We start from the raw sequence: 25,821 nt of genomic DNA, 5'->3' as shown, positions 1-25,821 counted from the left end.
ATTAAATTTTCTTGGCCTTTGCGCGGTCTTTCCACTAGGGGGCAGTTTGACACCAGAAAATACATTCACATCTCGGTTAAGGAAGGTTCCTGCCGTCCAATGAGAGTGCAGGTTATTCTGTTCCTGACCAATCTTCTGCCGCGGTGGAGGGGCCGTCATCGAAGATGCTTTTGGTGATTTGGGAGGAGGTGAGGGGCTATGGGCTGGGGGCTAGGGGGGCGGGGGGGACTGTGTGTGGAGCCAAGTGTTGGGACAGTGAGTCGTTTGCCGAGTCCAAAGTTGGACAGTCTGCTTGTAAATATGATTGCCGTATCTTGCATTTTGGCGTTCGGGTTGTTTTCGTGTGCGCTTGGCACGGGTATACAGGAGGAAGAAAATGTGCCAAATTTGAAGTGGCTGCAAAGGGAGTTCGGCAGTGATGAAGAGCAGCACAGCTTAGGGAGGTCTGAGGTCTCGAAACGCAGCGCAGGACTGAATGGACAGACATGTACAGCTCTGTCTGGTATAGAGGCAACCCTGCAGAACAACACCCATTCCGTAAGTGACTTGTTCATGTTTGTTTTCACCCGCCATTCAAACAGCAAACTGTCTGAAGAAGTGAAGTGGTCTCAGTGTTGTGGAAGTGTCGGCTGCACTTCACTCACCCAGGGCTCACTTCAGTGTGTGTGGCCTCTCAGCATGGAGCTGCTCACAGTGTCCACAGTGTAAACAACAACGTGAGCGGTTCTGTAGTCACGATCAATGAAAAGTGATTTCTGCAGTGAAACCATCAGGACCGTTGAAACGATTAGTCGATTAATTGATCAACAAAAATTTATTCTGCAAATGTTTTGGGTTACCGATTCTTTGTAAAAGTCCGTTTTCAGCCGTAAGTGCGAACCATGAGCCGTGTCATGGTGCAAACATCTCGGATGTGAGGACTTGGTGCTTTTCCCTGTCTTAAGTAGTAACTTTGTTTTATTTGAGTTACTTGAGTTGATGATGATGATGATTCTGAGGTTTCATCAATGAAATGATTAACTGATTGTTCACTTAATTTGCACTGCAGAATAATTGACAGTGAAACAGTTGCAGCCCTAATGAAATTCTCTTGGTGTGCACTGTTATGCTTTGTCATCAGGATTTAAAATAAACATTATCAGTTATTGGCACAGATAGTTCCCAGTTAATTGTTTGGTCTGTGAAATGTTGTAAAATAGAGCCCAAGGCTAAAAGACTTAGGGCTGCAAATACAGATTATGTCATGATCTGTTCATCTGACCGTTCTTTTCTCAAGTGGTCGACCAGTTGATCAGTCTGTAAGATGCATTTCCCCCCAAAGATCACGTTGACATTTTCAGTTTGCTTGTTTTGTCTGAACAGCAGTACAAAACTTAAAGATATTCTGTCAATTGGTCGCTTTTCTTTTTCTCAAACCACAGAGTGTTTGACTGACTGAAACGAGTAATTGGTTAAGGCAATAGCTGAGGATAAGTTTTGACTAGATGAGATTAATTGGCCTAAGAAGATGAACTTGCTGAAGCGGACGCTGATTTATTTTGTCACACTCCTTGTGAATTGAACTGAATTAATGTAGGTTGTCAGTCCTGGTCAGACCCAGGAGGACTGCTGACTGTGGGTCAGTGGAGGATGTAATAACAGCGATTCATTAACACTTAGTTGTGTTCTTGCAGGCTGGTAGCGGGGGGGTAGAGTCAGGTCAAGTCTGCCGCACGGGTCAGAAAGATCTCTTGCAGAGGAACAGCTCTTGATGTTTCTCTTGCATCTTGTACCTGTGATCTTAGCCATGATCCTACCTAATAATAGACCAAATGACACCTTCTGTTATTTCAGTACTGAACACGCTGTAATAGGAAGCGCAACAAGAACAACCCAGATGTCCAGAGGAAAGTTCAAGAATAACAACTTGGTCCAAAACTACAGAGCTCCACAGGATAGTCTTCCTGTTTTGAGTGTGTGTGTGTGTGTGGTGTGTGTGTGTGTGACAGAGAGAGAGAGAAAAGTGAATGTTACATCATTTCTGTGGCTCAGACACCTGGACTCGCTCCTGAGCATGAAAACGATTCGGCGTGCTCGCGGAGAGCAGACTCCTCCCGTCTCCTTTGGGCTTTTCTCCCTCACAAACATTCCCCACATTTTGTTTTTTTTTTCTGCGGGACTTGATCTTGAGCATTTAGATCAGTGAATTAGGAAAGCAAGTTGAACTTACTCTTATGCTTCCTTTTAGGCTATTTTAGGCCTGTTGGAGTACACAGGATGTGTTCTGTCAGCCAACCCAAACTTTGCCTCATTTTCCCTTTTATTGTATGTTTGTGTAAGGGTCATTTAGCTGACTCTGCCTGTTGCGATGTCTTTTTTTGTTTTGTTTATTTTGTTTTTTTTGTTCTTCTTTTCACTCCATGCCATCCTCTGTTCCCTCTGGCCAAAAAATACGTACAGAAAAAAACCTGTTCTGTTTTCAGGATGAAGCGGCGCCAGTTATTGCAGCACCAAGAAAAGCAGCAAAGTTGATGTTCGAGAGAGTGAGAAAGAGACAGAGAGAGAAAGAGAGAGTTATGGAAAGTATGTTGATGTGCAAGGAGAGACATCCAATGAGATCAACAAACTAGTGAAAATAAAGAGTCACTTGTAGGCCTGTGTGTGTGTGTAATCTGTGTATGCATTTAATTGCATCCACACTCCACCAGTGCAAACAGTCCACTCACTTACAGAAAATTAGCAACAATCTTCGTTTAAATCATCTGTCGAGCAAAAGTTCCAAACATTTGCTGATTGCAGCTTTTGAAATGTGAGAATTTGCTGCCTTCCCTCTACTCTGTATCAAAGGACTGAAACTAATCAATGCAGCGGTTATTTTTTTGAATAATTAATTAACTGTGTCTACAAAATATCAGAAAATGCTGATGTTTAGCACCTATAATGTTTACCATGTTCGGCCTCTTACTTTAGCACATTAACACAAACAGCTGAGGCTGATGGGAATGTTATTTACTTCGTACATATTCGCTCATAAAACAAAGAACTGCACAAACTTAAGGTTTGCTCCAGGGGACCTGATGATTGGCACTGGATAAAATTTTAAAAGTCATCATCGTGGTTATCTGAAATCGTCCATTTCTGTGCTGGTTTTCCTGAACATTGACAATCCAGTGGACGTTAATATGACCCAGTTTACATCTCTGCCCGCCAAACTTCATAGGACCGGTGTACTCCATGCAGCTTCATGTGCCAGATCAGAGCCAAGAGTGTTTGACCTCCTCTTGTGAAGTTTTATGTGTGTAAACACGACACGGAGCGGAAAGGTTAGAACCCAGAGCAGAGGGAATAAAGAGCTCATTGTACCGGCCTGACCTCTGACAGAGGACTTCACTGTGCTCCCACCCACCAACAATGTGTATTACTGAGTCTGTACTAACGTGTGTGTGTGTGTGTGTTCATGTATAGCAGCATGTGTGATACTCACTTGGACACCATTGAGGTCATGTCTGGTTTGTTAGGCCACGTCCAAACCGGGTCGGACATTAATCTCTTGATTATTTTGCTCACTCATAAGTGTCTCTTCTTCCCTTCACCGTCTCCTTGTACCCTTCTGTTTTCCCCATCACAGAAGAGAACAGGATAATCTTTAGTTTTACATTCACGCCCTTTTCCTTTCCCTGCCACGTGATCCTGCATCACCCCTCTCAAACAGCAGATTCCACTCAGAGGCAGCTTTCTCAGCCTTGGCCTGCTTTGTAATGCAGTTGTTGATTGTTTGGGTTTCTGGGTGAAATGTAGCCGGTCAAGTCAGCATTTGTCTAGTCAGGCTTTCAGAGGAACAGATGTGGAAAACACCCTGCTAGTCAAATTTGACACAGATGTACAAGCAGCTGGCAGAAACATTTACAAGGGCCTGATCCTAAGACAATACACAACATGAAACCCGTTGACCTGCAGTGACCTTGGCGGCTCTTGTCACTGTGACCGACTTAAGAATAGGTTTTTAACTTGGATTTGTTTCTGTGAGTCGAAATCTGAAAATGTCATCTCCATCTGCATCTTTTGTTCTTTAGTTTCTTAATTCAAGTAGTACTTATGTAAAATTTTAGACACTTTTTTAAAAGGCATAATTAGAGCTGATAATTACAGATAAAAGTTATTAGTCATGAGAAGCACAGACAATCAGGCTGAGACCAGTAAATAACTTTGTTTAATTATATAAAACTTGCGTTTTCATTGTTTGACAACCACATGTCACACTGTTATGAGTGTGACTATAATTGGATCTTAAAGCTCTGACAGGCCATCGGTTTGGGTTTGTGCGCATGTTTAGATAAGAGGGCAGCTAAATATTCATCGTTTACCCGTTTCTTTAGTTGCCACTACGCCACAGTGACAGCTGACCGCTGATAATACAGTATATATTATGTCACATTTAATCTACAAACTACAATAATACTTTATTTTTTAAGATTTTGTGTTTGGCAGTGATGCATAGTATTATGTCAATGAAAAGGGAAAATAATAGCATTTAATATTAAACTTAATTTATACAGCAGCTGGTAAAACAAAGTTTTGCAAGTTTTGTTTTACATGCTTGAACCAGAATTAAATCATTTCAGGACTGAGACAAATAAAGTCAGGCAGTTAACATCATACAGACATAAAATGGAATCAAACCCCTGACCATAGATGCAAATACAAATAATAAAATAGGTAGGATATGTTGGTGATTAAATGATGTGCTAGAAACAATAAAACGCTTCTCTGAAAAGCCAAAACACTGTGGTTTAATGGTATGAAATGGGTGGCGGTGGGGGGCTGTCGGCTTTGCATTTTTTCATCCGATCAACAGATTAATCAGACGACTGCAGTGGAGGCGAGGAGAATTTCTTGTGCAATCAAGCGAATAAGATGGAAAAAAGGTGGAGCGAAACAGCGAGGCTGCGATGAAATGATTAATGTAGAGGACAGATGGAATGTTGTGTTCACACTCTTGGAATGGCCCGGGCAGGCCGCTTTTCACCGGACCTGTTATTAACAAGGAGTTTCCAGCAGGAAGACCTGGCCCTTTATAGAGCTAAATGCAGACTCTCCAGGGCAGGGCTCACCTTGTAAACATCTCTGCCCCGCATGCAAAAGAGGAGGGGAGAAACCTTCCTCAGGCTTCAAACAATGTGAGCAGTGACTTAATATGTTGCTGAAATGACCGGACACTTGAACTTCCCTCTGCATAAATAGACTGAAATGTTCTTTCCAGTCAGCGCACTAGTGAAAAAAAAATGTTTAGTTCTTTCTACTCATTTTCTCTAATATTATGTAACACCTTTATTTTTAACTTTTAGTCGGAGAAATCTGTTAATAAAAAAGAAAACATTTTTTTCATTTTGTTTGCTGTCAGAGTTGAATATGTTCCGGTCTTCATTAACTGTATGTGAGTATGTGTGTGCTCGGGGCATCAGTGATTGTCTTGTTCTCTGGCCTCAGCTTTGTCATTCAGACAGGAATGTAGGTCACACACACACACACACACACACACACACACACAAAGAGCACATCCACCCTCTCGGCCGCTGTGCACAGTGTTCAGAGTGCGACAGAAACACGCACACAAACTCCCTTGTGATTTGTGTATTTTAGACTGAACTCTTGAATCGTTGCTTGTGAACGGCTGTACCTTTCATACCCACCTCACCCGTTAGTTAGTCTGTTCACCTGCAGATTGTTCCATTTGTTGTTGTTGTTCTTTTTTTAGCTGTTGTTGCTCCTGTCCCAGCTTTTTTGAGACATGTTGCCTGCATCAAATTCAAAATAAGCAAATATTTACAAAAAATGCTAGAATAACTCATTAATTGATTTATCAAGACTTTTTTCTTCTTTTTTTCCCCCCCAGTTTACCTTCAAACTGAGGACCATGGGTTCACTGTCACTGGCCTGGGTGGGGGATGGATCAGGGGTGAGTTTGTTTACATTCATAAATATATAACCTTAAATGAATGAAAAAAAAGACCAAGAAAGGGTTCAAGATGTTGTATAGATTGCTGTGTCTTGGTCGCTCTCTTCTCCCAGGTGCTGCTGGTCTTGACAACGTTTCACGTGCCGATGTTCATGATGCATTCCGGCCAGTCTCACCTCTACAGGAGGTGAGAAACGGCCAGCAGTTGACAGCACACTAAATAGAATAGCAAGCTGTTTGTCATAGCTAACTGCAACTTTGTCACCATGTCAGTGAAGACTATGGGAAGACGTTCAAAGACGTGACTCATCTGATCAACCACACCTTCATCCAGACTGAGTTTGGCATCACCATCAGTCCTGACCACTCTGGCAAGGTGAGCCGTTTGGGGAAAAGCACAAGCGTGTTATTCTTAGTTTTATAAGTGGTGAAGACGGCAGATCTTTCTCACACACAGATCCTGGTTATATCTCATAATGGGACTTGTGTGTTTTGTGGATTGCCTCTGTAAGAGTACAAACACATACCTCATTATAAAATTCATCTCTGCTGTGGTAGGATATGAAAGCTCTTCCCTCACAGCTCCTGTCTGTGTTTGATCTTTAGGTGATGCTCACCGGTGACGTGTCAGAAATTGGTGGCTTTAGACTGTTTCGCTCACAGGACTTTGGCAAGACCTTTATTCCAACTGACCTGCCGTTTGAGCCGCTCATGCAGATGTTGTACAACCCTGGAGACTGCAACACACTTGTGACGCTCAGTATCACGGTAGCAGCATTTATTTTAATGCTTTAAACCAGACCAAACCTCAAATGTTAGAGTTTGTGTCATCAGTTTTGAGTTCTACTAAACTACCTCTTTTAACTGCATACAGGACTTTAATTTCAAAGCTTCTTAATTCTTGATGAGGTGCAACTGAATACTCAAAGGTCACGGTACATTTTTTTACTAAGCCTTTTCTCTGCAGCTGGACCTGTGGTTGTCTGAGGACTTTGGTGCCACCTGGAGGAAGATCCATGACAGTGTTTGTTTGGTCAGATGGTGAGAACTTTCTTCTAACATAGAAAAAAAGGATGGTTAATATTAATGGTTTGGTTATTCCCACTGGTGACCCTAATTTCTAGCTTAGTATGGTAACGGCACAATACTTTTCATGAAGCCCAAGTTGCACAAGCGGAATTAGCAACTGCCAATATTTTTGTAACCATAACAAATGCGAAATTTGAACGAGAGAGAAGTCAATTTGCAATTTGTATTGATGACAGTTGTATAAACATAAAAGCGAGGTACACCCTAAAACTGTAGGAGCACTATATTCACAATAAATATAAATTCTTGCATAACGGGGCTTAAACTCTTTACAATGCATTTAACTTAACTTATATTCCGTTACAATACAGAATAATGTGAAGTTGACTTTTGGCTAATATAAAAGTGGCGCACTCTTAAGTAACTGTGAAGATCCACATCTTTTTTTTCTCAAAACCAGCATATGGGTCCTATTAGCTTGTAAAAAATAAAGCCCTCATATGGAGACATAATTGCAGTGTGCTCATGAAGTAGTAAATCGTAAATCTTGCTAAAAAAAAAAACAAACAAAAAGGATGAAGTGAAATGAAACGAAATATAAATCTGTGCTATCAAAAATTTAGAGCCACACTCTTTTTCTTCCAAAAATAATCTACACTATGATCCCCAATAATTTTCATACAGTCCCTTAATAGTACCTTTAACATACATCGACTTATAATCTAGCAAAGCATTAACCTTGAGTATCCTCTTATATTTCTGTGTGTGATGTTTAGAGTGAAAAGTAACATGAAACACTGTCCATCACCAGCAGTGTGAAGCAGCTTTGTCCATGTTTGTTTCGTCCATTGTTGTTATTCCAGCTGTCCTTCTCACCGCAGCTTGGATCTCTCTCCTTACTCTGCTTTACTTTGGCCACCAGAGTTCACATGAGGTTGTGGTGTCAGCCTGTGGTTGTTGGCGCTAAATTGTGGGAACATTGTGATAGCTCTGCGTGACCACAGCTGTCATTTAGGCCCCAACCTAAACTGACTGCAGAGGGAGGGAGGGAGCCGAGGCTGCTGTCAGGGTGAATCATGAGTCAGCAACAGCATTCTTATTCAGCCCACAGTCCTTGAACCAGCAGAATCTTTGCAGTGTGAAAACCTTTGTTCCCTTTGGCAGTGAACAGAACCAGAGAGGGCTTGGAGTGCATCTCGGGGGTGTCGATGTGCGCCTCGCTCACGCAGTACTAAGAAGGAACCACAAACCTTAATCTGTGATCTCTACAGTTTCCAAAAGTGGATTTACACTTGAACTCACCCAACTCTCAGATAATTAAAAAAAAATTTGCTAAATTTGTTACAACTTTCCTTTCCTTTCTCTGGCTTCCTTCCTTCACTGTTTCATTTTCTCACCTACAGGGGTCCAAATAGCAGCATCTACTTTACAACAAACTCCAATGGATCATGCAGTAAGTGAACATCTGTAGTCACCTTGATATATAAAATCAGCAATACATCCAGGAACAGCATTCTCTCTCTCTCTCTCTCTGTCTGTCTGTCTCTCTGTCTCTCTCTCTCTCTCTCTCTCTCTCTCTCTCTCTCTCTCTCTCTCTCTCTCTCTCGCTCTCTCTGTTAGATGACCGAGGAATGTTGGAGTTAAGGAAGACGGCAGACTACGGTCAAAGTTTCCGGACGATTGCAACAAGAGTTTACTCCTTTGTACTGGGAGGGCGCTTTGTTTTTGCTTCCATCATGACTGGCACGGTACAGTGTGTGTGTGTGTGTGTGTGTGCGCATCTGTTTGTTTCTACATACTTATTGCTTCAATGAGCAGAGTATTAACGTTTTTGTGAATCTGCGTTGCGTTGTTTTACGCATGCAAACACGATCTTCGCACATCCGTAAGTGTGTAATATGTTTCTTTATAGACATACATGTTAATAATACATATTTAGACACCCAAGAACAGTTTTGTACAAAAGTTACCTCCTTTCTCATTTACCCCAAGTGGTATCCAGCTTTCCAAATAGTTTTTGACCCCATTTAGACCTGGCGTCAGCATGCGATCTGTATCTGGATATGCTATGTGGATAAGGAAGAACACATGTTGACGCCATGCGTGCAGTATGCATTGTGACTGGAATGTGATCAGATCAGGCAGACCACATCTGGAGGTGGTCTGGCTCATACTGTGATCAGATCTCAGCCAGGTATGAAAGCAATCTGTTCAGCATGTCAACATTTTGAAGAAAGCTGCTGGCTTAAGATGCAAGGCAAAAGCTGAAAATATCTCTAGCTAGCAAAAAGTGATTTAAAAATGAATGACCCCTGTGTATGGCCCGGCACAAGCCGTATTTGTTCCAAAAATTAATTTTTTTTGCACAATGAGATGTGACCACAGTGTGGGCAGATTCCAGATTACAAAAATGTTTTTAATACCAGGTGTGAATGCAGGGGCCTGTGGTTCGAGGTTATTGTCCAGATGTTTTTCATCCAGACACGGATTACTTGTTATCAGGTGTATATGCTTATATAATTTGTGCATATTAAAACCCTGCAACCGCCTCATTATCAGGCAGGTGAAAATAATTGGCAATTTAGGTGTACTGGCCCTTTAACATACACGCCTTTAATGTATTATCAAAACTAAGGAGCTGTTTCTCTGACATTTTTGTGTGCTCTTTGGTCTTTACAACAAATACAAACAAAAAATACAACAAACAAAATAATGAATGTGTTGCGGATCCATATTTCCAGTCATCGTGACGTCTTCCTGTGTTTGTGTGTGTGGTGTAGGGCACAGAGCGTATGATCCACGTGTCAGCGGACGGAGGTGAGGTGTGGAACATGGCTCAGCTTCCTACAGTCAACCACGAGCAGTTCTACTCCATCTTGGCGGCCAATCAGGACATGATATTTATGCACGTGGATGATCCTGGAGGTCAGAACCGCTGACGATGCTGACACTGATGATTGATGTGGACGATGATGATGTTGACAGTGTTGGTAATTACAGATGAAGCTAATGATTAATGATGATGTTGATAATACAGAATAAGTCTGAAAAACACAGTCTTCTTAGGCATCCTTGAAAAGATCCTGAAGGTGTAGAAAGTTGCTTTGTTTTTTTTGTTTTTATTTTTATTTGTGTGTGTGTGTGCGCTCATCCTGTGTTTGCTGATGTTGGCCAGACTCTGGTATTGGAACAGTCTACGTGTCAGACGACAGAGGAACTGTGTTCTCCAAGTCTCTTGAGCGTCATCTTTACACGACCACGGGAAGTGACACTGACTTCACCGTCATTACTTCACTTAGGGGTGTCTACATGACCAGTGTACTCACAGAGGGTGTGTATTATGCATTTAAATGTTTCAGGGGCATGAGTCAGCTGCTGCACACTTCTCTGACAGCACAGCTTGTAAATGCCTTTTTTTTTTGGCAGTCAACATTCAGACACTCTTTGAATGCATAAGTAAGAAACACTTTCACGGTCAGTCCCTGCTAGTCCCTCTAACTAACAGAAATAAAGCAAGCTAAATGAATGTTCACTGTGCCTGGTGGTCTATCTCAAGCTGATTTTCTTTCCATAATGACATAATGAGTTAGAACTAGAACCAACTACTGCCTTGAAGTCAGTATGGAAACTTAAGAAGTGTTTTGTGAAATTGTTAGAAGAACTTTGTATTTTAATGTGTGCAGTCTATGATCTCAACATGCAGAAATATCTCCTGCGATCCAGATAATAAATGAAGCGATTATTTTATTACTTCTGCAGATGAATCAGTGGGAACAGTGATCACCTTTGATCAAGGAGCAAAATGGGAGATGCTGCGCAGACCTCAGAACAGCCACTGTGACATTGAGACCTCTACTAACAGGCCTAACAGAGTGAGCCACACATATGCACCTCTATTTATGTGCAGTCATGTACATGTTTTTTCATTATGTCCAAAGTGTTTAATGTATGTGATAAAGCTTTTTCAGAAATTTTATAAGATTTTATTATCTTATCTGTTATTTTTCCTATCATTAGACAGTATTTGTGTTTACAGTTAGTATGTGACTCACTACCAACATTATGTTAATTGTTGTGTTTTTACAGTGCAGACTCCACATCCACGCCTCCTACAGCACCACTATGAAGATGAACGTCCCCATGCTGCCTCTCTCGCAGCCCAACGCTGTGGGCCTCGTTCTTGCCCATGGTAAAGAAGACCTCTTTATCCAGAATCATTTCACTGCACGGTTACGTGTCTCATGACGCCATTGCCATTGTTTCTCCAGGCAGCGTTGGAGATGCAGAGTCAGCTCTCGCCCCCAACGTGTATGTGTCTGATGACGGCGGTTACTCCTGGCTGTTGGCTCTCAGGGGCCCCCATCATTATGCTATACTGGACTCTGGAGGGCTACTGGTGGCTGTGGAGCACACCAACTTGCCCGTCAATCAAATCAAGTGATTACACAAAACTTATCAACTGAGTATAATAGATGATTTATTTGTTGTAGTAATGATTTAATTTCTGTTTTTTTTTTAATCATTTGTCAATTTTAGAGTTTTTTGTCTCTATGGACTCTTTTTTTTTTCTTTGCTCCCGAACACCCTCAGGTTTTCAACAGATGAGGGGCAGTGCTGGCATACGTATAACTTCACCAACGACCCACTTCACTTCAGCGGTATGGATAGCGAGCCCGGCTCTCGGTCCATGAACGTCAGTCTGTGGGGCTACAGGACCGACTTCAGTAACTGGGTGGTGATTACAATAGACTTCAGGAAGCTCCTCACCAGAAACTGTGAGCATGTGGGACTGTGGCACAATGAGGGTGATGACTGGTCGGTGTCATGGCAAGTACTTAACATGTGTTTGTGTGTATGTGCAGGTACAGAGGAGGACTACATTCCGTGGCTGGCTCACTCTACAGACACCAGTGGATCTAATGACGGCTGTGTGCTGGGCTACAAGGAGACCTTCCTTCGTCTGAGGAAAGACTCTCTCTGTTGGAATGGCAGGGACTTTAATGTGACAAAGCAGGTGTCCCCCTGTGTGTGTACAATGGATGATTATCACTGGTATGTCTTTGTGTATTCCCAAAAGTCTGTTTTTGTTCTACACATTTGTGTTGTTTCAGCAACTATGAAAAGCAGATTCTTGTTTCAGTTGGGCCAATGAGCTACAGTTGAAGTAGTAGTAGTGAATTTTTGCCTTTATTGGGCAGTGAAGAGACTGAAACATGGGGGGGGGGGTAAAACATGCAACTGATCTCCCCAGCTGGAAACAAACTGGAGATGCTGTATTTATGTAGCACGCACAGTCAATAACCATTCAGCCACAAAGGTGCTCCACCTAATGGGTTTTAAAGAACCTTTATTGGGACTTCTTCACATGATAAAGTCTTCTAAGCACACAGGGAAATACAAATTCTTTACCTGAAGTTTAAACTAAAGACTTGTTTTGCATGAGAACGGATCAACACAGTTTGCACAGAATGCCACGTGAGCTTCTGCTTTATCTCACAGTGACTTCGGATATTACCGGCCACAGAACAGCTCAGAGTGTGTGGAGCAGGAGGAGATGAAGAGCCGTCCTCTGGAGTTCTGTTTAAACGGGACCACTGAACAGCTGCAGACCAGTGGGTGAGGATGCCTGCTTTCATCTTGGACATTTCCTCTCTCCCTCTCTCTCTCTTTTCTAGGCTGCGGTTCAGGAACTCAGACTTATACAACACGTAGAAATTGTATGCGTACTTGTGATGCCGATTATGCAGGCAGTACTTCTTAGGTTATGGGTCTGATCAGCAGGAAAGCCAACAGTCATTCGGGTAGGGACACTGAGAACACCTCACCTCCAGAAACCAATTACACGTTATTCATTTAAGGCTAATTGTCAAATTTTATCTGTGAGAATGTTGTTCAAGACTAACAAAGGAAATACAAGGCACGTTACACAACATGATTAAAGGGTTCTGGAGTTTAGTCAAAGGTCAAAGCAGATATGAAACCTGAGTGTTATAACCTAGTTCAACCATTCAAACCATTTCTGCAGCTCTGGTGCCTCTACATCCTCCTTCATTAGTGGTTTAAAATTTAAGTTTAGTTTAGCTGCTCTCTTGTGCATCTCTGTGTCCTTTCTTTGGAGTTTTGTCTTGCCTTTCATGTCTCTGTGTCTTCTTACGCATAAGCTACCGGAAGATTCCTGGCAACCACTGTGAGGGAGGTTTCCAGCCAGAGAGGAAGGAGACAGACCTGAGGAGGATGTGCACCAGCAATGCTCTTTTTCCAAATTTTCTGGTCAGTTCTGGTTATTCTGAGAAAGAGGGACTGGGCTGACTTGTGACAGTAGAAATCTGTCAAACAGGTTAACTGCATACCGGGACATTCTGAAAACCAGTAGGGGAACCTGTGACCTTCGACTTGGTGTTATGCATGGATTACATAGTAGCATGAGCCAAATTTACAACCAAATGTAGCTCTGTAAATTTTCACTGAACATGCACAAAAGGTTTGTTAAAGTAGCCTTTCTGTCTAATACAGTTATAGTTCCTTTTTTCTGCTATTTTTCGATTTCAATTTATGTGATTTATGGATCTTTTAACTGTGTAATTTCACTTTTACCACATGTCATCTTTGCCGCTGCTAAAGCTTTCCCACCTTATGCAGGCATAAAAATGTTTTTGTGACTTTTGCAAGTTTCATTGCATTTACAGGATTTGTGTTTTTTTTCACACTCAAATTGAAAAATGTGCGCAAGCACATTCAGATGGCATGTAATTTTTTTTCACATTTTCAGCCCTTCCTGTTTCTGTAATTCTTAACAGACTGAAAACAGTTCACCGAACACTGCTGTCATAGTGATGGTGGTCATCGTGATCCTCCTGATGAGTGCTGTCGCAGGCGTTTACCTGGTTAAGAAATACGTCTGTGGAGGACGGTCAGCTAACTGTTTCATCTCTCCACACACACACACATGCAAATCAGCATACTGTAGTTCACATACTGTATTCCGGCTTTGTGTCTCATATGCACTCATGTCCTCATCAGGTTCCTTGTGCACCGATACTCAGTTATGAGGGAACACGTTGAAGCTAATAAAATAGAAGGAGTCGATGATATTGACACTCACTACATGGAGACAGGAAAGGCACAGTACAACGAAGACTCAGATCAGGTATGTGATGGTGTGGAAAAAGTCCTGTTTTTCGTTAAACTTGTCACTTGCTCAATTAATTTGCATTGTTTGTGTATCCCCACAGGACCTTTTAGAATGAGGCGGACATTTTCTCCCCACTCAAAGACTCTTCAAGTCTAAATTTAGCACAGTCTTTCATGACGCCTGGGCACTCCTGTTTACTCCCACATGCTGATTAACATCTTCTTCTCACTTCTCCCTGTCCCCTGGTGGCTGGAGGACTCAGCTGCCGCTCGCATTGCTTCCTTGTTTAAGTTGAGTCTCCCACAAGAAGACAAACTGGTGGTTTGGGGAGGGGCACAAACCCTCCGCAAACAGAAGAAGAAAGCCTCTGGGGTCCCTGGAGAGCTTTTGTTGTTTCTGTCACAAAGTGTTCTGTAAAGACCGTTGATTCTGAATATGTGTGTTGTTTCCTTCCACGCTGACCTGAGCAAAGATGGTGTTTCATATCGTGATGCACTGCAGAAGCACCGCACTGTGGTGGAGGCTGTGACCTGGATATATGGAAAGATGTTACAAATGGTTAGGGAACAGCCAAACAATTGAACACAGGGAATAATAATTTTAGCTCAGATCTGATATCTGCTGTCAGCCACGTAGTTTTTGTACCCAGTAAATTTAAGACTTGCGAATTACAGTCCTGTTGTTCACGGTGGCCATTTCAACATTCGTTTTGTTAAGTTTTACCAGTCACTAAAATTAGGCACTTCCACGTTTTTAAAGACTACTCCACATGTTCTTAAGAAATAAGCAGTTTTCATCTTATTAGCAACTACTGAGAGCAGTACTGCAGCCTTTCATGCTGCTGCTCACTATTTTGACTGTTATTGTTTCCATTTTTTACAGATTAAAAATCAAAATTTTATTAGAATCCCATCAGGTGATGCACTTTAGATATGACCTTTTCAGTACATTCTAGTGGCTTTTTTGTATAACAAGGACTGTTCTTTGTTATTTCTGACCACTTTTCACTTTTAAAAGTGACTTCATAATAATTACAGATGTTAAAATAGTCCAGCATTATTCATGAATAGGTCAACATTTTTGTTTTTTATCATTTGAATTATTATTAAATAGTTTTAATTGATAGGTGGGTCAGACTAAAATGTAACCACAACATATAAGTTAGTACAAATACTTTTTAGACTGAAGACTGAAGCCAAATTAGTGACCTCTAATGCTTTTTTTAAAATAAACTTGTAAATGTTTTAGCTTCCAAATAAATTCTGTCAAATAACAAGAAGAACAATAAAAAGTCACCAAGAAATAAATGCTAGTGTGGATTTTTAGTGCCAAGGGAAACTTTTGGAATAAATGTTAAAAGGGCCTGTAATTGATGTGAAAATGTAAAGTATATCTGATACAGTGCAGCTTCACACAACCAAACTCTTCTGCTTCCTGTGTGTGTGGTGAAAATGAAAGACTTGAATTATTGCCAAAGCACTTTTATTGTTTAGTTTTCTACTTTTTGAGGTGAGGTTGTAGAGGTGAAACATAACCTTAGTCCAACATCATATGAATATGAAGCTATTGCTAACCCCAACCCTTTACTTGAACTTTTTGATATTTTTACTTAAAAGATGCACCAGTAGGTTTCTGTTGTTCTGTTTTGGTTGTTTTTTTTGTTATGGATTTGTTTGGGTTGGTATTTTCCCCTAATCAGCCACAACCAATATGCCTTTGTTTAATGATCTCAGTGCAGCCGCAGGGATAATCGTTAAGAGAATGGAGTATATTTTGGGAAACCTGCTGGCTTGTATTTGCAGGCACAAAATTCTCTTTGTACAGCTAAATATTACCAGTACAGACATTTCCACAATTTTACTCATAGTGCTTTTTTAAAGCTTCTGTTTGTCAGCATTGATGGTCTTATGATATATTGGTGCATCCCACCTTAATAATCTCACAGTTGTTATAAAATATCCATAATAACAGAACCAATTAAGCAAATTAACGTGCCTTGTGCCACAAAGAGCATAAACACAATTAAATTAAACGAGTTACATCTTTTCACAGTAGACACTTTTCTGTGTTGTATGAATTGTTTAGATGAGGTGTTGGGCGGCTATCATTTCCATTATCTGCAATGCAAGATCTGCAATTTTTGACATGTGCATGGCTTATGGCCAGTGCTTGTTTTCTCCAGCAGAGTCAATAATGTCCCAGTGAATAAGCTATTGTAATAAGCTGGCCTAATATAAAGGCATATTCTCAAGGACGGTTGGGTGGACTTTGTCAGATATGAAAGCACCTTCATATGCTTGATGCTTCTTTATTTACACAACTGTCAGAAAGAACAAACCCAAAGATTTACTGGATTCATTGATTTATTTTTGCACTGTATCTACAAATCTGTGAAAGAGTTTCATTTGCATACGTCTCATTTGTGAAGTATTAAGGCTATGAGTTGTGATCTTCATTCCGTCTTGTTTTCTTTACTTCTTCTTAGAACATCAGAGATGAGTGTCTCTGAATTAAACTATTCTGTAGCACAGATGCCTCATTTATTGAATAAAATAACACTTTCTCGTCTACATCAGTTGTGTTTGGGTGTTGTTAATGCGCCATTTAATAATAATAATACTACTCAGTATAAAAATGTAATGGCTTTACTAAAATCTATGCAACCTAAGGACTTCTCTAACAGTAGGGGGCGCCATATGTTGGTCTTTGTTGCTGTGCATCCGGAAGACGTGTGGCCATATTCGTTAGTTTTGAATTAGTAGTTAAGTTACCGTAAATGCGTTCCAGTTAGTTGTAATAGGCTAGTTTTGAAAACCCTAAATCTATTAATTATATGTATATATTATGTCGGCTGCGTGTTAAGGCAAGAGTCCATGGGAAACAATGTAACGCCCGTGAAGTAATGTCAACTCATCACGGTGAGATCGTGTTTTTTCAGCGAACGTATTGTTCAGGAAATAGCTAGCCAGCTAGGTTGGCTAACGTTAGCTTTGTCGTTAGGTTGAATAACGTTAGCTCTTTCGTTGCGTTGGCTAACACGTTTGCTAGTAACGATAGCATATTGGTCATCACCCAACGTTTGCCAGATGTTCCATTACAGTGGCTAGCTGTGGTTGCGGTAACGCTGCGATAGGTTACCTAACGTTGCGATAGCTCGGCTTACCAGGAGTTTTGGCCTTGTTATTTGAAAGTAAAAGAAAAAGTAATGGTGGAGCGGTGTAACGACTCCATCCTGGCAGCTGTCTTGTAGCTTATTTTGGCGCAGTCTGTCAGGCTTCAAATAAATTAACCCAAAGACATTTGACAGTGTTAAATTCTTTTGACTTCGTAGACGTTGCCATTAAATGTAACTTTACTGGATAATTTAAGCTAACAGTAGCCTATTTTGACACTGGTACGTTGCTTGGCCTTGTGGGCGTTGGAATTACATGTAACGTCTTAATCAAGCAGCATAATGTGATGATATTGATCGGGAATTTAAAGGCTGATTTATGTAATAATTCTGGATTTCAGACTTTGTTGGGTTACTATGAGCTCCCTATCAGCCGAGCCTCCGGCATCAAGCTCATCATGCGGGTCACTACACGGAGAGGGAAATCAGGTACAACGACTTAACCTGAACAATAATGCAACTTTACATATATTATTCATATTTCATGGCAAGCATTGGAGTGTTTTGTTTCTCTTGCCCCAGGTACAACCAAAAGCCCCTCTCCTGCAGATTCTGCGTGTTGCCGGAGCCCAGGAAGAAGTCTTTACACTCAAAGAGGTGAGTGAGCTGTCAGGTGAAATGGGAAGAAGGTTTATAAATATTCAGCCTGTTACACTGGCTTATATGGCAAGTGGTCCCAAAGAAGTCGTATTTCCAGGTTTTAGCAGTTTTGTACTGGATTCTTATTAGTGAAAATGTACCCTTGAGGTGCTTGGTGATATCTGATATCCAGTCTTTTGTGTAGGTGATGCATTACTTGGGTCAATACATCATGGGAAAGCAGTTGTATGACAAACAGAGGCAGCACATTGTTCACTGCCAGGATGACCCTTTGGGAGAGCTACTGGAGGTGGAGAGCTTCTCTGTCAAAAACCCAAGGTAGTCACCCACATCATAAATGGTCAGCACTCATCTAACATCTAAACTCATTTGTCTAAATTTATATACACTAAACTCTTATATTCTCATGTTACAGCCCGGTGTATGAAATGCTCAAGAAATACTTAGTTGTGCTTGGTTGTTCTGGTAAGTGACACATTCACTTATGCTTTATTCATTCTTTTATATGAAATAATGTTTGTGCCAGGGGGCATAATGAAACAACAAGCAATATCTGAATATATTTTGTACAGTTAGTACATTGTACATTGGTAATGACTTGAAATTCAATTCTCTTTTTTTCTCTTCCCTTTTTGTTTGATGAATTCAATATTTCATTTGTATCTTTAACCTGGTATGTTTTGAAATGAAGGTCTCTGCGAATATGGTGATTATCTTACCATCATATTCTGTCGGCATATTCCAGAATCAGCTTTCTTGTTGAAGACATTGTGCGTGCTTGTAATAGTCATTCTCTTGGGGATGTGGGAACCAGAAGACCAGTTTGTCCTGCAGAGCTACAGAAGAGGGCCTTAGTGAGAGAGTGTGTTATGCCATAATTAAAGGGTGGGGGTGTCCTTTTTTTCTGTTACTGTGTCTCATCTGAAATGCAGACGCTGCAGAGAATCTTTCTATGGGCCGTGAATGTGTAGATGGCGGAGTGGAGGATCGTGGTCAGGTAAAAGCTGAAGCATGGTGCTCAGGAGAAACAGAGACCCCCATCCTTTCTCACCTCACTACATACAACCCTTGGGAATACAAAGGGACAGGACTAAAGTGCAAAGCTGATGAAGCATAACATCTGTCATACAATGTGACATGCGCTCATCAGCTAGTTTAGTTTACTATCCTTTCAACAATTCTCTTTACCTCTCTGGCAACTGTCAACTGTCAAAAAAAAAACCCAACATAAAACAGAAAAGACTGCAATTAAAGAAAAAAATGTAAGTTGCACAAACCTCATATCATCAGGATTGTTTTGATTTAGACCAGTAGGCCCCAAGGTGGCATCAAATCACAAAGACTGTATAGGAGAGCTGCTCTTTGCTTGTGTGTAATGAGGAGGGGAGGTAAGGTCTGCTGTCTCCGTTGGTGTGCATTTGTACAGAGTGGCACCGTCTCTGTACAGCTCCATCCTTGGTTTGGTCTGGTGGTATTTTCAGCACACTTTTGTGATCAACCAGCACCACCCAGTGGATGGGGGACAGAGTCACTCTCTCTGTCTCAGAGTTCTCTTCTCTGCTCCGAACTGGAGGATCACAGCTCCTGTTTCAGCCACGGGCCTTACAATAACCCTGAACCTTTTCACCCACCCCCTGTTCCTACACCCTTCTTTCCAATCCCCTCAGAATACACTTTGAAGTATCTACTGAGTTACAACTTGTTTGTAAAACTTTTTCACAACATTGTTGAGCTAGAGTCACATGTAAGTTTAAGTGTTTTTTTTTTTTTTTTTTTCAAAAGTACATATTCATATTCTCTCAGCTATGATTAATACAAAAAAAATGATTAATAAATTCTTGCTGCTTCTGTTTCCTTTCTCATGGGAAAACATCTTATGTTATAATTATGAACACTGTCCACAAATGAATATCTTTCAAGATTGTTTATGTCCATGGATCATCACTTAAATCTTGTGATTTAGTTTGCATATACTACATAGTAAGACTCTTCTGGGCTTCTTAAATCTTTGACTCACATGTATCATCATTGCGCTAATTAGTACACTGGCTTTCCTACCTGCCCTTTCTCTATCTGCCTGTGCTCTTTAATTTTCCAGACAGTTTCAGGGACCTTAGTATCTACTAAATTTGTTTTGACCTCCCTCCCCATTGGCCCGTACCCTAATTGCCCAGTCCCTTTTTCCCCAGTACCACCATTCCCTTACCCAGAGGCCATCTTGAAATGGAGCTATGAGTCCTCCAAGTGCCCAGTTATGGCTCCTTGTTCTAATTTTTGTCCTTCCCTCCTCTGTAGATGTGTGGAGGTGTGGTCAAAGCAGGGCTGGAGGCTGTCAGTGGTGGGCCTCTCCTGCAGACCCCCTCCCAGAGACGACCTCGGGAGCCAGACGATGGTAAGCAAACGGACTATTATATGCTGAGGACAAGATTTGCTATAGCTGAAATGGATTTAACAGTTCAAAACCTTTCCAGACTCCCTCGAAGGCCTCCCACGATCAGCCTGTAAGCGGCCCAAACTGGATGTTACTCTGGATGAGTGGGACCTATCTGGTCTGCCCTGGTGGTTTCTGGGTAACCTCCGGAGTAACTACAGTCGCAGGAGCAATGGCTCCACTGACATTCACACAAACCAAGTAAATAAACCTCATGTGTTGAAAGTTCATCTAATAACATCAGTTACAGCTGGTTCAGGCCTAAGCTGGGAGATTTCCAGCTTAAAAACACCGAAACATACAGTTCATTGTGCGAATGGCATAAATCGGAGTGTAACAGTGGTGGTCTGACTGATGTGTCAGCTGTCTCCTGCACAGGAGGAGGACACAGCTATTGTGTCAGACACCACTGATGACCTCTGGTTCTTGACTGAGGGAGAGAGTGAACAGGTCAGCGTGGAGATGAAAGAGGCTGCACTGGAGGAAGGGAGCGGAGGAGAAGGGGAGGCTCCACCAGAGGATGATGATGGAGGAGGGAAACAGGAGAAAGCAGATCGAGAGGTAGGAATTTGTTTAGGACTTTGTCCTCTTTGGTTTCAGTCATGCTCATACCATCCTACAAATTTGTTTAAGCGATTATTATTTCTTTTTTATCGTTAGTTTTTTGAAGAGACATAAATGTATTTACTGTTGAGGGTGAGGATAATGCAATGACATAGTGATGAAATGTTTTGTTTCCAGATGCAGGAGGAGCCAGATGAAGACTCACAGTGTCTGAGCGATGACACTGATACAGAGATCTCCACACAGGTTTGTGTCAGCTGTTTTGTTTCTCACTGCTTGTTGTAGATGTCGCTTGTTGTAGTTGTAGATTAAAACTTATGTGTGTCTTTGTATGTCCCTCAGGATGCGTGGCAGTGCACAGAGTGCAAGAAATACAACACGCCTCTCCAGAGGTACTGTGTTCGCTGCTGGGCTTTACGAAAGAACTGGTACAAAGATGTCCCCCGACTCGCCCATTCCCTTTCTGTTCCTGACATCCCAGCATGCAGCTCTCTCACGACACATGATGAGGAAGACGACAGTGACACAGGCATTGATGTTCCAGACTGTAGCAGGACAGTGTCTGACCCTGTCATCCTGCCATCCCACTCCACGGCTGATCGACCCCTACCTGCTATGGTTACAGGGAGAGGCAAGCAGCCTTGGCCCTCCAGCTTCCACAAGGATGAGCAGCTCTCTGAAGGGGATAGTCAGGAAAATCTGGGCATGGAGGTTGAAGAAGTTAGGCCTGAGGCACTGTTGGAGCCTTGCAAGCTCTGTCGAGTGCGACCACGCAATGGAAATATAATACACGGACGTACTGCTCACCTGCTAACCTGTTTCCCATGTGCAAGGAGGCTACACAAGTTTCAGGCTCCCTGTCCGGGATGTGGGAAGATCATTCAAAAAGTTATTAAGATATTCATCCTCTAAAAAGCACATGCACAAACATCTGGCAGGCGCACACACGCACATCTTCAGACACAGTTAACCATACAGCTGGATGCACTCTGGTACACACACACACACTGCTTGTAGACATGCACATAAAGGACGTGCACCTTACCCTTAAAAATACACAGGTATACACACAGTATAGCACTTGGTAAAGCTTCCTTTTGGTTGCATGGTTTATTGTGCATCACACTGCCTCTGAAGTATTTTGATGAAACACAAGAGTTTGTCATGCCAAATGTTTGGTGCCACTTTTAAATAAGGGACACACATGGGCAGGAATATTTATTTATTTATTAGAAGATCACATAAGAGTGCGGTTTGTGTGAACTCTTTGATTTAATGAAGGCTTGTGTTTTTCAGGTTATGTGAATTTTCATATTGGGTTTTACATTACATTTGTTGAATGTGCCATTTTAGAACTAGTATTGCTTGCCTTTGTCGTGTTCGATTTTGACTCCATAGATTCACCTCATTCAACCCGACAAACATGGAACAGTGCAGGTATGTAACCAACATGAACATTTCAACAAGCATCTTCTAGGCCATTTGGCTTTTTTTTCACCCCTTTTGTTTCCTTTTAGGCTTTGTGTTTCATAGATTTGAGTTATGAAGACAAATTCAAGGAAAATCGGAAAGGAGTCTTAAATATGTGACTTTGTCAGCTGCTGCAGCTCCATCAAAGTATCCTTGTAAGCTTCCCTTTTTTAAAAAAAAAAAAAAAAAATGTTCTCAATATAAGTGAATGTACTGTACAATACAAGTGTGGTGGCTTAAGTCCTGTTTCTCTCAACATAGTGTTTTATAATGTGGAATTGAATTTAACCTGCTTGAGAATGCACAGCTTAAATATTTACTGTAATTTTCTCTCGGGGCAGTAATTTGCTATTATATGTATTCAATATTTACAGTTGCCAAGCCCCCAACAGCTACGCCTGCAGTAACTTATGTCATATAATTGCTGGTTCAAGTTTAAATATTATCATTCAGAAAGGGTACTTTACGCCCCTTCTTGAACTTATGAAATTTGAAACAATTTCTGTATATCTTGTATTTAATTTATTTATGATTCTGTTTTAATTGTTTATATGACCACCTCTAACAAAGCAGGCAACACTGCAGTTGTTATGTAGTTCTAATGTGTAATTTTTTTTTTCTTCTGAAAGTTTAGCAGAATGTCTTTAAGGAAACAGGCTAAGTTACCAAATGTACCCTCAGTGAAAATGACTGCATAGTACTTAGGGGTTGAGGGGTTTGATTTCAGCGTTACACTGCCATGTAATGACATTGAACTAATTTTTATATCATTGATTGTATTTTGATGGTTCTGTATTATTTGACTTTATTGCTGCAGCACATAGATACTAGTTAGTTTTAGTGACTGTGTGAGCATTGAGTGTCTACAGGGTGCTCTTCATTGCTCACAAGTAAGATGTCCAGTGACAGTAAGCATTTAACGCTTGACTCTGCTTTGTGTAGAGGAACCTTGTTTCTTTTTGCTGCTCTTTACTTGCGCTTAATCTTACTGCCAGCAGGTGGGGAGAAGTCTCAATATTTTATCTGATACCCACAGATGCTGAACAGTAACGGCAATAACATGTAGTACATATATAGAGCATGCCTCCTGTCGTGAATGGGGCCAGCACTGAACTGGTGTCAAAGTTATATTAACTATATAAAAGCTATAAACTATTAATGTAGCCTGTTGTGTTTATCACTATATTTGTGAATAAGGAGGCACAAACTTCCCCCAAAAACAAACCTCATAAAAGTGGCGCAGAACTTACTGTACCATTAGTACAGGTCCAGAGTGACAGACTCAGCTGTTGCAATTATTGACATCAAGACTAATGTACTCAAACATGGTACAGCTAATATACTTGTTTTTTCCCTACTTATAGAATAATAAAAAGTTCTTTCATAAAGCAGCAGAGTTGGGAGTTAATGGTTTCATTTAGTTCACTTGGTGGCCACTGGTGGAGAGAGCCATGTGTAGGTGTGGTGTGTGTTTCGGCTGAAGAATAAGTCATTGTATGACAGGCCAGCTGTCGTGTCCTCTCCTTCTTGACTGGACTCCAGCACCTGCAACTCTGCTTACTCACTCTTCTGCTTGCTTGTGTCTGCCTTATTTTTGTCCTCTTGCCCAGAAGTGGCACAGACATGTGCCCTCTACAGTACATGTTGCTCTAAGCCTGGCGCTGTGTTACCTCTGGGTGTTTATTCAGATAACGATTAGTCATTAGGGAATAGTCCCTGAGTCTGTGAAGTCTCTTGTGAAGCTCCCCACCATCTGAAACCACATATCACTAAAGGGTGATTAAAGTCCACAGAATAGCTTATACAGACATTTCCATTAGATATGAGTACTGTCATACAAAAACTAGTTCAAACAATAGCCCCAATATTTAAATGATTCATTTTGCTATCTTCATTAAAGCAAGGGAAGCATGATTTTCCCCATGTTAAGAAGCTGGAGCTGACTGCCATTTTTGCATGGAAAATAATTTAAAGGAATAATCCGTGATCAAACAATCAACTCAAATCATCTCAATGGGCTCTAATGTAATATAGTGTTCTTTATAATGTTTTGGTTTTAATTTTTTGAAGTGTAACTGTCAAGTAATTGTAGTAGGGAAAAAGCATTTCCCTCCAAATTGTAGTGGAGTAGAGAAATAAAGTCAAGTAAAATATATATAACAAAGTAGGCCTTGACAACTCAATTTGTGCTGTGTAATTTGTACTCAAGTATACTACGGTACATTTATTTATATTAGAGTACTTAGTTATACACCACTGGCAAACATCACATGTTGCTGTCCTCCCTGTGATTTACAGTACAATATGAAATGCTCATAACATCCATACTAAAATGCTCTCTCTCAATCTGCATCAAATGCAATAATGGCAAACTTTCTTGTCCTCGATGTTTGGCGCGTCACAGAGAGTAGGGATGAACAATGGCGTAACGCCCATGGTGACATGGCACCCAGAGCTTTGCACGGTCAAGGGAGTGGTAGGGGAGCTGCATGTTTCCATAGTGACAGTACCTCCGTCTCAACACCCCAGAATAACTTAACACATTCTCCCTTTATCCCTTATGGCGTAGGCAATACTTCCTAGACGGAAGATAGGATGAAAGCACTCTGCTGAACATTGCTCTCATGTTTTTGTCCATACTTACCATTTTATTACAGACTGACTTTAATCCTTTTTTTTCTTGTGCTTTTGAAGTACCTGTATAAATATAATAATATGTCTGTGTCACACTCTTCCTGTGTCCTCTGTCTGCATACCTTCAGGATGGCGAGCCTCAGCCTGTTTACTCTTCTTTGCTTTCTATTGGTTGTGTGTCTGGAGATCTGTAACTGTATCTGGGTGGCCAGGACCTTGCTTTCTCACCTCCACGCGCACATGCACACACACAAACACACTCACTCACTCACACTCACACTTTCCCTCTGTTGTGTCCGACTATTTGGTCGCTCCAGAAACCAGGCCGCTAAATTTGTCTCACTGGTGACATGGGAGAAGGTCAATGGAGCCAGAGAAAAACAGATAGGAATATGGAAAAAGGCATAAAATCTAAGGGAAAGAAAAAATGGGTGTTGAAAAGGGGTGGGAAGATATTGACAGAGATGTGACACGTTAAGATGAGATTAGAGGAGAAACGTATCAGAGCTTGCTTGCCTTGTACACACAGCAGGAGGCCAGACATGGAAGATGATAGTGAAGAGCTGGGCTGACTGGGATCATGGCATAGTTTCTGCATAGCCATCCACTCAGATCTCACAACACTCTGCAATCATGTACACATCGCTGACCTCGGACAGGATTCGGCTGTGTCTTCTAGGGGAGCTATGTTAATTGTGGTTTACACTTGGGCAACGTCAAGGTGTAAATTGCCTTCAAATTTAACTGGATAAATTTTCTGAGGTCCTGGCTTCATCTTGCCAGATACCTTCCTGATTAATACAGGTGAAACTGGCCCTCAAAAAAATGGATACTGTTTGTTTTCTGACATTTGG

At 41.3% G+C, this 25,821-nt stretch overlaps 2 protein-coding genes across 5 annotated transcripts; both read left to right on the top strand.

The window, feature by feature from the left end:
- The first annotated feature begins 226 nt into the window (after positions 1–226).
- LOC124056600 (sortilin-like) lies at positions 227–16,671 on the top strand. Its single transcript, XM_046384205.1, has 20 exons — positions 227–537; positions 5,873–5,935; positions 6,049–6,122; positions 6,209–6,311; positions 6,542–6,703; positions 6,903–6,976; positions 8,368–8,417; positions 8,585–8,712; positions 9,745–9,889; positions 10,140–10,295; positions 10,724–10,836; positions 11,051–11,153; positions 11,233–11,401; positions 11,555–11,739; positions 11,827–12,016; positions 12,464–12,580; positions 13,126–13,234; positions 13,762–13,874; positions 13,985–14,111; positions 14,197–16,671. Exons 1-20 carry the CDS (start codon positions 301–303, stop codon positions 14,209–14,211), a joined length of 2,433 nt encoding a protein of 810 aa, XP_046240161.1. The 5' UTR covers positions 227–300; the 3' UTR covers positions 14,212–16,671.
- Positions 16,672–16,804: 133 nt separating this feature from the next.
- mdm4 (MDM4 regulator of p53) lies at positions 16,805–23,722 on the top strand. 4 transcript variants are annotated; one of them, XM_046384206.1, is made up of 12 exons: positions 16,805–17,014; positions 17,610–17,697; positions 17,791–17,865; positions 18,053–18,186; positions 18,284–18,333; positions 18,801–18,865; positions 20,164–20,260; positions 20,340–20,500; positions 20,663–20,860; positions 21,041–21,109; positions 21,206–22,300; positions 22,381–23,722. In XM_046384206.1, exons 2-11 carry the CDS (start codon positions 17,626–17,628, stop codon positions 21,773–21,775), a joined length of 1,491 nt encoding a protein of 496 aa, XP_046240162.1. In that variant the 5' UTR covers positions 16,805–17,014; positions 17,610–17,625; the 3' UTR covers positions 21,776–22,300; positions 22,381–23,722. The 4 variants fall into 4 exon arrangements, with proteins under 4 accessions (XP_046240162.1, XP_046240163.1, XP_046240165.1 ...); XM_046384209.1 differs by having other exon boundaries at positions 16,806–17,014; positions 20,678–20,860; XM_046384208.1 differs by lacking the exon at positions 16,805–17,014 and adding an exon at positions 17,041–17,490.
- Positions 23,723–25,821: the final 2,099 nt, after the last annotated feature.

Source organism: Scatophagus argus, chromosome 3, assembly GCF_020382885.2.
Source record: "Scatophagus argus isolate fScaArg1 chromosome 3, fScaArg1.pri, whole genome shotgun sequence".
In the NCBI taxonomy this organism is placed as follows: Eukaryota; Metazoa; Chordata; class Actinopteri; family Scatophagidae; genus Scatophagus; species Scatophagus argus.
Note: the sequence above shows the minus strand (reverse complement) of the source record. Positions and strands in the feature narration are given on the sequence as shown.

What these genes read in the sequence shown, in the direction of transcription:
- LOC124056600 (XM_046384205.1), top strand. Translation starts at nt 301, where the DNA reads ATGATTGCCGTATCTTGCATTTTGGCGTTCGGGTTGTTTTCGTGTGCG. An exon ending in GTCCTGACCACTCTGGCAAG is followed by an intron (nt 6,312 to 6,541) that starts GTGAGCCGTTTG and finishes TTTGATCTTTAG; the next exon opens with GTGATGCTCACCGGTGACGT. An exon ending in TTGCCCGTCAATCAAATCAA is followed by an intron (nt 11,402 to 11,554) that starts GTGATTACACAA and finishes GAACACCCTCAG; the next exon opens with GTTTTCAACAGATGAGGGGC.
- mdm4 (XM_046384206.1), top strand. Translation starts at nt 17,626, where the DNA reads ATGAGCTCCCTATCAGCCGAGCCTCCGGCATCAAGCTCATCATGCGGG. An exon ending in TTCTCTGTCAAAAACCCAAG is followed by an intron (nt 18,187 to 18,283) that starts GTAGTCACCCAC and finishes CTCATGTTACAG; the next exon opens with CCCGGTGTATGAAATGCTCA. An exon ending in AGTTGTGCTTGGTTGTTCTG is followed by an intron (nt 18,334 to 18,800) that starts GTAAGTGACACA and finishes TCTGAAATGCAG; the next exon opens with ACGCTGCAGAGAATCTTTCT.